The sequence below is a fragment of the Panthera onca genome, chromosome E2 (genome assembly GCF_046562875.1).
Source record: "Panthera onca isolate mPanOnc1 chromosome E2, mPanOnc1 haplotype 2, whole genome shotgun sequence".
Taxonomy (NCBI): Eukaryota; Metazoa; Chordata; class Mammalia; order Carnivora; family Felidae; genus Panthera; species Panthera onca.
Window position 1 is genome coordinate 44648014 of NC_138353.1, and position 11712 is coordinate 44659725.

The 11712-nt window shown below is 47.0% G+C and overlaps 1 protein-coding gene across 2 annotated transcripts in view; it reads right to left on the reverse strand.

Annotated features, from left to right (window-relative positions):
• Positions 1–1670: 1670 nt before the first annotated feature.
• The window catches only part of NQO1 (NAD(P)H quinone dehydrogenase 1), a 14604-nt gene continuing 4562 nt past the window's right edge, over positions 1671–11712 (reverse strand). Inside the window, exons 2-6 of one of the 2 annotated variants that reach the window (XM_060650304.2) lie at positions 8248–8412; positions 8004–8134; positions 5079–5192; positions 4170–4271; positions 1671–3257 (exon numbers count right to left, since the gene is read on the reverse strand). In XM_060650304.2, coding sequence (XP_060506287.1) covers positions 2952–3257; positions 4170–4271; positions 5079–5192; positions 8004–8134; positions 8248–8356 — 762 coding nt within the window. In that variant the 5' untranslated portion in view covers positions 8357–8412 and the 3' untranslated portion in view covers positions 1671–2951. The remainder of the gene's footprint in view (positions 3258–4169; positions 4272–5078; positions 5193–8003; positions 8135–8247; positions 8413–11712) is intronic. The other variant, XM_060650305.3, reaches the window with a different exon arrangement.

Genomic DNA, 11712 nt, shown 5'->3' on the forward strand with positions numbered 1-11712 from the left:
ATGGCTATATGCAAAGGTCAATTCTCAGATCTAGCTTACTTGGCTTAGTAGTATTGGACACACTTGATCACTCCGTATTTGAAACACTCTCTTCACTTAGCTTTCAGGACCCCACACTCAGCTCTCCTGCTCCACTGGCCACTTATTTTTCATTCTCATCTTCCTGACCTAACACTGGAGAGAACTAGAAGTCAATTACCAGATCTTTTCTCTATCATAATTCATGTCCCAGGTAATGTCATCTGTGACATTGCTTTATATAATATCTGTATGTTGAAGATTTCCAGATGTGTACCTCCTACCATAATGTCTGCCCTAACACCAGGTCTTTTTAAAAAATTTATCTCAGAGAGAGAGAATCTCAAGCAGGCTCCATGCGAAGCACAGAGCCCGACACGGGGCTCAATCCCATGATCCTGGGACCATGACCTGAGCTGAAATCAAGAGCCGCTCAAGCCACCCAGACACCTATTACAGTCTTAATAGACATCCCTCTCAAACATAAAATGTCTGAAATCAGATTTTGATTCCACCCTTCCTGATCCCAGCTTCTTCCCCGAATATGCTTTCCAGATTCTTGCTCACCTTAGCAAATGGGATGTATCCAACCTTGTAAATACATTCACTTCTTGAGACACGTGACTCGGTAGAGCATGCAACTCTTGATCTTGGGGTTGTGAGTTCGAGCCCTATGGTGGGTTTGGAGACTACTTAAAATCTCTTTTAAAAATGAATACATGCACTTCTCCACACCTCTATTGCTGTCACCCTGGTCCAAAGCATTTATTGACTAGCTTGTCACATTGTGCCACAATTCTCCATGCTTCCATCATTGCCTTACGCTTGGCTCCTCACCTACCAGCCAAACAGGAGTCAGATTATGCTATACCTCAGCCCAAAACTCTTGACTTCCTATCTTTATATTCTTACAGCACTTACGAGGCTCCGTCTCCAGTCCCAGCTGTGTCTCTGGCCTAGCCCTCTCTCCCCTGCTCTGCTGTAGCCACTAAAGTCCTCTCTTTTCCTCATGTTACGCGTGTTCCTGCCTCAGGGATTTGCACTCTGACGTCACTCCTGCCCGGAGTGCCTCCCTTCAGGCATCTACATCTCTCTCGCTTTATCAGGTCTTTGCTCAAATGTAGCCTTACTGGGGAGGTCTTTCTTGATCGGCCAGTGTAAAACAAAACTCCCCATATCCTGTCTCTCTCTTACCCTGCTCTTTCTTCCTAGCATTTATCACCACCCGACATGACTGTTCTGTCATTCTTCCCTCGAATGCAAACTCCATGAGGTGCTCGGTTTTGTTCATTGCTCTGTTCCCCGTGCCTAGAAGAGTACCTGGGCCATTGACTGGGTAAATCAACAAATCAGGCAAATCACAATAAATACTGCCCTTTGGCATTTGTTTACTGAATTCTAGGTTTTTCTTGGTTTCTGTAACATTCTTTTCTGGGTCTCTTTAAATATCCCTTCGGTTCCCTGAGATGATCTCAATATGTTGTTCCATTACCGTTCAGTATGAAGCAGCCCTGTTGGGAGAGCTCTCGTTCAAGGCTCCTGGCCATAGTTTATTATTGCAGGCTCTGATCCCATCTTCCCGAGTCATCGATTCCACTTTGCCTGTACGCCTCACCTCCATCACTAGCTTCACTGAAACCAATAAGCCTGGATCTTTGTACAAATGGGTTTTATTGATTTCATCTGGAACTTTCAGAAATTTACACAAAATTGCAGCGAGCAGGAAGGCAACAAGATATTTTCAAGCTGAAGCACCCAGCCATCTGCCATTAAGTATATTGTAGGGAGTGGGGGGGGGGGGGGATTACCCAATTGCCTGTCAGCATCTGGCACAGGAGGGTCTCCGGCCTGCCGCCCTCGTTTCCTTGGCAGGTACAGGACCTGTTCCCAGTTCCAGACAACCTTGCTTTGCAAAACCCCTTGTGTTTCCTTTCAACGCACCACCAGAGGGCGGCCTTTCATCATATTCTACTTGAATTTTACCGCCAGTGAGTCAGTCACACGTCAATCATTTCAATGGGAAGTTAGAATATTATGCCAAAATTGTTCAAAGTTAATGAAACTCTAGGATTACAGTGTTATCCCCAAAACTGTGGAACCAAACGCTTCCCAAAGGAAAGTCATCAGGTCGACAATGACAGAGAAGAAACCCTTCCAGACTGTGATGTAGCTCAGAAATAGTGTTTGTAGAAGGCTGCTGTTAAGTATCGGGAGCAACTATTTCTTGAATTCATTCATAGCGGCAGATGTAGCGTATAGATATGTCGGTTTATTTTCCTGCAGACGTGAAATTAAAAGATTGAGGTAAAGAAGAGAGTTTTACTGTCTTTTCATCGGAAGGTATCGGTGTGTGCTGTGTATAAAGAACAAAAGGCGAAGCAAGAGTAACACACACATTAGGCATATTAGTCACTGCGTAGTAATCAAAACCAGTATCATCGTGTGCCATAAACAAGCACAGATTACTAAACAAGTCCCTTGTGTCAGATTCAGTCATTTCTTTCTCAGAGCAATTAATTCCCTTTTGTCATAAACCACAGAGAGGGCAATTAAAAGAAAAATGTATCCTTGAGGAGTTGGATACGCTCCAGCCAGATTTAGCCCTAAAAATGGATCCCTAAAAAGAGGAATTCAGTTGTGTAGAGGACCTTAAAGAATATCGCCTCGCGTCTTTCTCCATCTTTCCCTGCTTTGTATCCTCAGTGGCCTCTTGGGACTAATCAGGTTTGGCCATGATAGCAATCAGAAGAATCAGTTACATTGAATAAAACTATCCAAAAATGTATGAAGACAGTCAATTCTGTCTCCTATTCATTCCCTGTGGAAAGAAATAAAAACACACAAAAATCTTAAAAACTGAAGCCAGTCAAGCAAGCCTGAAAAAGAAACCTAGATTTGGCTACATTTTTGAAAGGAATCTAGTCTTGTGAGTCTCATTTTCTGGCTTTGATCTGGTTGTCAGTCGGGATGGACTTGCCCAAATGATGGCCCACAGACAGGCCAAATTTTTCGTTTTTCTGCTCATCCTGCACTTCCTTTTTCATTAAGAACCCTGCCTGGAAGTTTAAGTCAAAGAGGCTACTTGGAGCAAAATACAGTGGCGTCTCATCCCAGATATTTTCCAGGCGTTTCTTCCATCCGTCCAGGATCTGAATTCGCGCGTCCGTAGGAGTGTGCCCAATGCCGTATGTCAGCTGAGGTTCCAGGACTTGGAAGCCACAGAAATGCAGAGTGCCGCTCTGGGGATACACGGAGAACAGAGGTGAGTCACAGAACAAACCCTATACAGCTTGTACCACAAACAAACAGAAGTAACGTAGGCTTTCCAACAAGACGCTCCGACGTGGGGGCCTGAGGCACCCTGGAGAATCAATTCATAGCTATTTTCTCTCACCTTCTAGCGCTCCATTCCTAGCCGTTACCTATTTTAGCCTATTCAGCTGAGCCCTTGTTTAAATGAACAAAATCTTGAAACCGTGCCAGCCTGGGATCCTCTGCCAAAGAGCCGGAACTTCTTTCACATAAGGGAGTTTCGGCTTCTTGGCAGAGGACTCCTGCCAAGGTATGTGGATGCGCCTTTCTCCGCCTCTCCTCCTAACTAGATGAGCCTCAATAAGTGACCTGTAGAATGTATTCTCCAATATTAATGTTAATTCTCCGCCGTTCTAGGTGGCCACCGCATTTGCTCTTCTCTCCAACCCTCTTCTGTATAAGAGATCATCTTCATAGTCCAGTGACCGACCACCCAGGAACCTCCCTCAGACTCCACTCTTGTTGGCTGGGCTAAATCATTTCTGAAATTTTCTAATAGGTGGTGAGGCCATAGCGGCAACCTGGAGAAGGCCAGGAAGACTGGAGACAGAGATCGGTTGTCTGGAGTGGGGGCCCATGGCTATACAAATCTAGGGGTTATCTGCACTAGCCTTTGGTTAGGAGACAGAGCTGTTTGGACGCGTGCATACCCAGGTTACTCTTGAGTACAGGGGCCCGGGAAGACTAGTAAGGCTTAGAAGGGAGCTCCCTGGACTTCTGAATTATTACGTTGCTTCCGTCCTCACACCTCGGGTCTGTTTTCAGCTGCCATCTTGAGAATCTGGACCCCCCAGAAAGCTCAATTAATCCCCGGGGAAGGTTCACTGAAACAAAGTAACCTGAATTGGCCAGAGGATGATATTCATGTCTCCGTGGATACCCTGCAGCGAGTACATGGAGCCGCTGCCACCAGTGGTGATGGAAAGCACGGTCTTCTTATTCTGCGAAGGAAAAGTCATCACGCTCCACGTCTCCTGCATGACGGGAGGTTCACGAAACGGCCCCAGGGCTGTTCTTGTGTTCTTTTCGACACACAAGTCCAGCCACCTGCTATTTCTGTTCCTTCCTCCCACACTGGCTCCTCTGAGCCACGCAGTGTGACTCCAGAAGTCAACACTCGAGGGCCAGCCCCGGAGTCCACTGCTGGTGCCTAGTGGAGTTATTTGTTGTGTCCGTCTCCCCACGGCGCTCCGCCTGTATCCAGGCATGTAATCCAGGAGACCTCAAAATGTGTCCGGTGTAGTATTTGGGTGTCTACATACATACAGAAAAGAGTCTCATGAGGCCTCCACCACCCAGCCTCAACGCTCAGCATCTTGCCATTCTAGTTTTGTCTAATCTCCCCACCCCTTGTGTTCCTGGGGTATGTTAAAACAAATCCCAAAGTCCTGTCTAAATATCTTCACACAGAGGCACCTGGGTGGCTCAGTGGGTTGAGCGTCCGACTTGGTCTCAGGTCATGATCTCGTGGTTCGTGGGTTCGAGACCCACGTCGGGCTCTGTGCTCACAGCTCAGAGCCTGGAGCCTGCTTCGGATTCTGTGTCTCCCTCTCTCTCTGCCCCTCCCCTGCTCACACTCTTGTCTCTCTCTCAAAAATAAATATTTTCAAAAAATTAAATATCTACACGCACTATTATCCAGCTCTCCCAGGAGCCTGACCTTAGTACCCAATTCTGTTCAGAACTCTGCCTCAGGACAGAAGGCAGCCCGGATCCAGCTGTTAGAGAAAGCAGAACCATCCACCTACCCGGAAAGGTCCATTGTCATACATGGCAGCATACGTGTACGCGAACCCCCCTATGAGCACTCGTTCAAACCAGCCTTTCAGGATGGCCGGGACTCCGAACCACTGCAGCGGGAACTGTGGGGCAGAGCACAGAGAGGTCACAGCAGGAACTACCACCAGCGAAGAAGGCTCAGGTGCTTGGCTGACGTCACAGAAGAGCAAACCCTTCTCGGGGCCCTTGTCGTTGCTTCCGGAGGAGTTAGCACATTAAAGAAAAATATTGTCCTTGGTCAGTCAACTTGACACTCTATTTCTGCCTAAAAGAAACAAGTACCGGGTAGGTCTGAAGAAAGCCACGTGCAATTATGATTTGTTTCTACAAGATCACATTTCGCGGCCGAGTCTAGACAGCAAGGAATGCAGATAAAGTTTGCTACGGTGTGTGACGCAAAATACAAAATCGATATTTTGTAGGAGTGCTGTCAACAATGTGAAACGTGTACCTGTGTTCACGGATGTGAAATCCTACCGTTTAGAATAAGCTGCACACGGGGCACCTGGGTGGCTCATTCGGTTGAGTGTCCGACTTCGGCTCAGGTCATGATCTCAAGGTCCGTTGAGTTCGAGCCCCAGCATCGGGCTCTGCGCTGACAGCTCAGAGTCTGGAACCTGCTTCAGATTCTATGTCTCCCTCTCTCTCTGCCCCTCCCCCGCTCATGCTCTGTCTCTGTCTCAAAAATAAACACTAAAAAAATTTTTTTCAAATAGAACAAGCTGCACATGAGTGTGCGCTCACACAGGCAAACAAATGACCCGTGTGCGCTCGGTTTATCAGGGAATTCCCATGGAAGAGTCTTGTCGGCCCTCTTGTCCTAATAAAAGCAGCACGAGGACGATACCAGTATTTCCTCTTCTTCTCCCTGACTTCGGATTTAAACACAGGGACACCGGGGACAGGCCCGATGAGACAAGTTTAGCACAGAGAAGGAATTTGTTGGACTTGATATCTTTCCCTGATATTTGAAGGGTTAATGATCCACAGGAAAGGGGGCAGAAGGGGCCGGGGTTTAGAACAGAAGGAACATGAGATGGAGCACAAGATTCGTGTTCTCGCCCTGAATCTGCCGTGGACACGATGCAAGACCTTTGTCACATAAGCCCCTTACTTTTGCTAAGTCTGATGGGCCTCATCTGTAAAACCAGGGGCTTGAGTAATCTCTAGATTACTCTGCAGATTACTCACAACTCTGCAGTTGTGAGGGGCCAGACCTGAGGCTTTTAAGATAAATGTGTGGGTGGCTTAGACACGTAGATTTGGTCCCTGTGAATGTTCTACAGTCAGAGCTGAAAACAGAATTGGTTGGCTTGCAGCATATTGAAAGTTTATTCTTCCTCTGGCTGTTCTTGGAGAAGTGAGAAAAGTGAGCAGGGGGCTAGCCCCAGTGGTACCTTGGGATAAATTAAAGTATCGCTTCCTCAGGACGCTTTATTTCTATGTTGAAAGACTACCATACAAGTACACCGACTCCCATAGTAAGACTTTGCCAGGGGCGCCTGGGTGGCTCAGTCAGTCAAACATCCGCGTCCCGCCCGGCGTCCGGCCCGGCGCTAACAGTGCAGACCCTGCTTGGGATTCTCTCTCCTTCTCCGTCTCTGCCTTTCCCCCACCTCACCCACTCTCTCTCAAAATAAACATTTTTAAGTAAAAAAAAAAAAAAAATTAAAAATTAAAAAAGACTTTTCCCTGTCATCTGTTTGTAAAATGTTATAAGTATACAAATCTGAAGTGTCTACGTTGTGTTTCGGTATGTTGCTTTTTACAGTACACAACTTGCACCGTTGTACTGATAGTAAACTGATGCATCAGATAGAAGCCAAATTCAAAGACCACCAAGGTCCTTTCCAATTCTAAAATACGGTGATTCTGAGAAGCAGAACTGAAAGCTGCCACAGTGGCCGCAACGGCCGCACTAGGAAAAGATGCAGTGGAAAACGCTGACCAAAAAGGCATCCTTCGGGGCACTGGCTCATGGGGCGTGGCTTTGACTGCTAGCGACAGGCCTGAGGGTGGAACGGAAGACCTAAAAGTTTGGATTCTTTGCAGCTGATTGAACAGTTGCAAAAGCCGCAGCTGGTGTCACCCTCCTCGTGCAGTTTCTAGGGTCACATCTGGTCCGTGTTCAATATCAAAAGGCAGGTTAGAACCGGTAGAAGCAAAGTCATTGAGTCCAGTGTGGCATTTCCGGGAAAGAGGATTGACAAGGAGCTCGTACAGTACGGACTGCCTGGCGGGGAGACAGCTTCCACGAGAAGAGGGGCGGGAACACAGGAAGCAGGGCAGCGCCCCCTTCAGCTGGGAGGCTCTGACCGCAGGGATCCGTGCCCTGTGCTTCACTCCGCGCTCGTGCAGAGAAGGGGTCAAGTGCAAACTCTGAGAGATCCCACAAAGAATCACTAACTGAAGAGAAGCTCAAGGCTCACTGGTCATCTTTGTAGTCACATATTTTTGTCTAAGTTTATTTATTTATTGAGAGAGAGAGAAGAGATAGCGTGTATGGGAGCGGGGGTGGGGGGGGTGAGGTGGGGGGGCAGATAGAGAGGCAGAGAGAGAATCCCAAGCAGGCTCCCGGCTGTCAGCACAGAGTCGGACGGGGGGCTCGAACCCACACACCGTGAGATCGTGACCTGAGCGGAAACCAAGAGTCAGGCTTCGTTAAGCCACCCAGATGCCCCATGTAGTCACATATTTTCAGAGTAGTACAGCCAGGTTCACAATATCTACAAATCTGTGTAACACCACCCCGTTTGAAGTCATCACCCTTCTTTATAAAGAAGGCGCTGAAGTGCGTAAGTGACTTTTCCTAAGATCACATAGCTAATTAGGTGACCAGTCTAGGACAGTAAGAACTCAAGCATCCTGACACTCCTTCTGATGTCCTATCGCACCTGAAAAATCACAAGGTCTGCAGCTTCCAGCTTCTTTTGTTCCGCCACAATATCGGGGCTCAGGCGGCCTTCTTTATAAGCTAGAACAGACTCGGCAGGATACTGAAAGTTCTCGGGGTCCTTCAGTGGACCTGCCCAGAGGAAAATGACAGGCTGGAGTCAGAGGGGCCGAGGCTGAGCCACAGAACCCACAGGCGAGATGTGCCACAGAGACCTAATTAAAGGGGGGGAAGGCTGATCCTACCTGTGATGTCCCTTCTGGAGATGACGGGATTGAAGTTCATGGCATACAGGTCTGACACAGTGACCTCCCATCCTTTCCTCTTCAAGGCCTCTACAGCAGCCTCCTTCATGGCATGGTTGAAGGACGTCCTCTCTGCGTGGGCCAGTACGATCAGTGCTCTTCTGGCTATTTAGACACACACAAGGCATATGGAGAAAATCAGTTTCCAAGCAGCAAAGCTTTAGCTACAGGGCGGCCGAGCCAGGATCCATAATAGAGGAGTGAACTCTGCGAGGCATTGGGTGATGCAGTCCATCCGCGGCAGCCAGAAACATATTTTCTCCTTAAAAGTACCAACGAATAAAGGACGCATTTTAATGCAGTGGCTAATTTTGCTGGCATACTTAACTGGCCATCTGCATGAAAATGGACGTATCCTCTTAGAAAATGGACTTATCCTCCTGACACCTTTTTTTTTTATGTTTGTATTTTATTTTTGAGAGAGAGAGAGTGTGTGTGAGTGGGGGAGGGGTAGAGAGAGAGGGAGACAGAATCCAAAGCAGGCTCCAGGTTCTGAGCTGTCAGTGCAGAGCCTGACGTGGGGCTTGGACTCACACACTGCAAGATCATGAGCTGAGCCGAAGGGACACCCAACCGACTGAGCCACCCAGGCACACCCCTGCTAACACCTTCTATTAGGTGTCAGGCATCAGTATCTTGGTTCCCCTCATCAGGGGGTAGTGGCAATGTTCTATTTCCTGGGTGCTGATCACACAAGTTTGTGAAAATTCACTTCGAATTTTCAGTGTGTCTGTTGTATTTGTGTTGTTGTTTTCACTATCCCACAAACACAGCTCGTAGAGCAATAGATTCCTGGCAGAGTACGGATCTAAAGGAGGAATTTGTATAACCTCAAGATGGAGAATACTTTGTAAGAAAGACTAGAGATTCAGCAACCACGAACGGAAAGCTTGCCAGATAAAGCCACATAAAAATTAAAAATCTGTGTGTACCAGAAGGCACCATAAACAAAGTCAAAAGACAATCAACGGGGAGCAGATACCTGCAACTCTTACCACAAAGGGTTAAAATCCCAACGAATGCCTACACACAGAAAAAAGACAGACTACACAATAGAAAAATAAATCAAGGATATGAGCACTCTACTCACAGAGGAGGAAATGCAGATGACAAAAAACAAATGAGCAGGTGCCTTGCCTGGCCTGTCAGGAAAAGCAAATTAAAATGAGATATCATTATTTACCCATCAGATTGGCAAAACAATTTATCATTATTTACCCATCAGATTGGCAAAACAATTTAAGACAAGCAACACCGAGGGCTATTAAGATTGCAGGAAAGCTAGCAGCTGCCAGTGGGAACACGAATTGCCTCCACCCTGGGGGAAAGTAATGAGGCCGAATCTCTTTAAATTTTGAGGACGCATAAATCTTGACCTAGCTCTCCAACTTTGGGGAATCTGTTCTACAGACTAAAAGCGTTGGGATATAAGGATGTATGAGCAAGGACGTGGACTGTGTCATTCTTCTCACTGGCATTCACTGACTCTTTATGGGGAATATTTGAATAAATTATGGCACATACACATTACAGACTAGTATGCTGTTAACTGTATAGAGTTACCCAGAAAGCTATCCACGATGTATCGTTAACTGATCAAATGAAGCGAGCGTGAATCCATTATTATAAAAGACAAAGAGGGGCGCCTGGGTGGCTCAGTCGGGGAAGCATCCGATTTCAGCTCAGGTCATGGTCTCACTGTTCCTGAGTTCAAGCCCCACATGGGGCTCAGTGCTAACAGCTCAGGGCCTGGAGCCTGCTTTGGATTGTGTCACCCTTTCTCTCTGTCCCTTCCTCGCTCACACTCTATCACTCTCTCTTTGTCTCTCAGGAATAAAATAAAATTTTTAAAAAATACAAAGAACGAGGGGCCCCTCTCTGGCTCAGTGGGTAGAGCATGTGACTCTTGATCTTGGAGTCATGAGTTCGAGCCCCACGTTGGGTGTAGCCATTACTTGAAAAAAAAAAAGACAAAGAAACTACATATATGTGTACGAAGATTTGCAGCATATAGGTATGAGGGGAAAAAAGATGTGGAATAATTACATGAAACTACTGACAGTGTTCTTAGCTAGGTAAGAGATGTTAAGGGCATAGAGACAGAGGGGAAAGATTTGCTTTTTTCTTGGACCTCCTCTGTATTACAAAGTTGTTAGAACCAGAATGTTTTCCTCTTGCAACAACGACATTTATTTTAGTTTAGTTTAGTTTAGTTTAGTTTAGTTTTATTTCTTTAAAGTTTTATTTCTTTATTTTTAAGTAATCTCCATATTCAATGTGAGGCTCAACCTCACGGTCCTGAGAGCAAGAGTCACAGGCTCTTCCAATTGAGCCAGCCAGGCACCCCTTTTTATTCTCTTTTACTTGACGTATACTTGACACACAGCGTTGCATGAGTTTCAGGTGGACAAAACAGCGATTCCACACGCCTACACCTTACACCACGCTCACCCCCGGTGCTCTCACCTGTCAGAGCACACGACTCTCCTACAAGACCACCGCCCATATTCCCTGTGCTGTACCTTTTGTCCTCGTGACTTATTCATTCTATAACTGGAAACCCGTATCTCCCCCTCCCCTTCACCCATCTGCCTATCCCCCTATTCCCCCTTGGCGTCTGGCAAAGTCAGTTTGTTTTTTGTATTTATGGGTCTATGTCTTTTGTTTGCTTGCTCATTGGGTTTTCAGATTCCACAAACAAGTGAAATCGTATACTATTTGCCTGTCTCTGGATAACAGCATCAACGGGTGCTTACTTCGTGCTAGGCACTGCTCTGAGCGCTTTGCATTCTTTTCCAGTTGTCATGGCAACACCATGAGCTAGATACAATCAGTATCCCACATTAAAGATGGGGAAACTGAGGCACCGAAAAGTTAAGCAAGTTACCCAAGTTTACATGGCAAGTGGTGAAGCTGGAATAATGTAAAAATATGAAGACATAAGGGCGCCTGGCTGGCTCAAAGGAGCACGGAGCTCTTGATCTCAGGGTTGTGAGTTCAAGCCCCATGTTCGGTGTAGAGATCACTAAAAAAAATTAATAAATTATAGATAAATCCATGCAACCATGTGCAGGCAGCAGGGCAGGGAATGGAGTTTACCACCAACACCGCTCCTAGTAATTGGTGTCGCTGCCTCATTTCTCCCTAACTCCTAACATCTGTGCCCATGGGCGGAGCTCCAGCGGGAGCAGCTGCTCTGGGTTGAAACCGGCCGGGCGGCAGCTTCGGCCCTAGCCTGCCCAGGAGCCTCGCCTCGTTTGCTCTCGCTCGCTCCTGGCGTTTCAGACTCTCCAAACTCCGACGCGGGGAACAGAAGTCTGATAAGGGATTCAAATTCTGGGAGCGATTTACCTACTTTGGACGGCCTGGGGAAAAGTTCAGGAGCTCCTGAGGCTGCCTTAACAA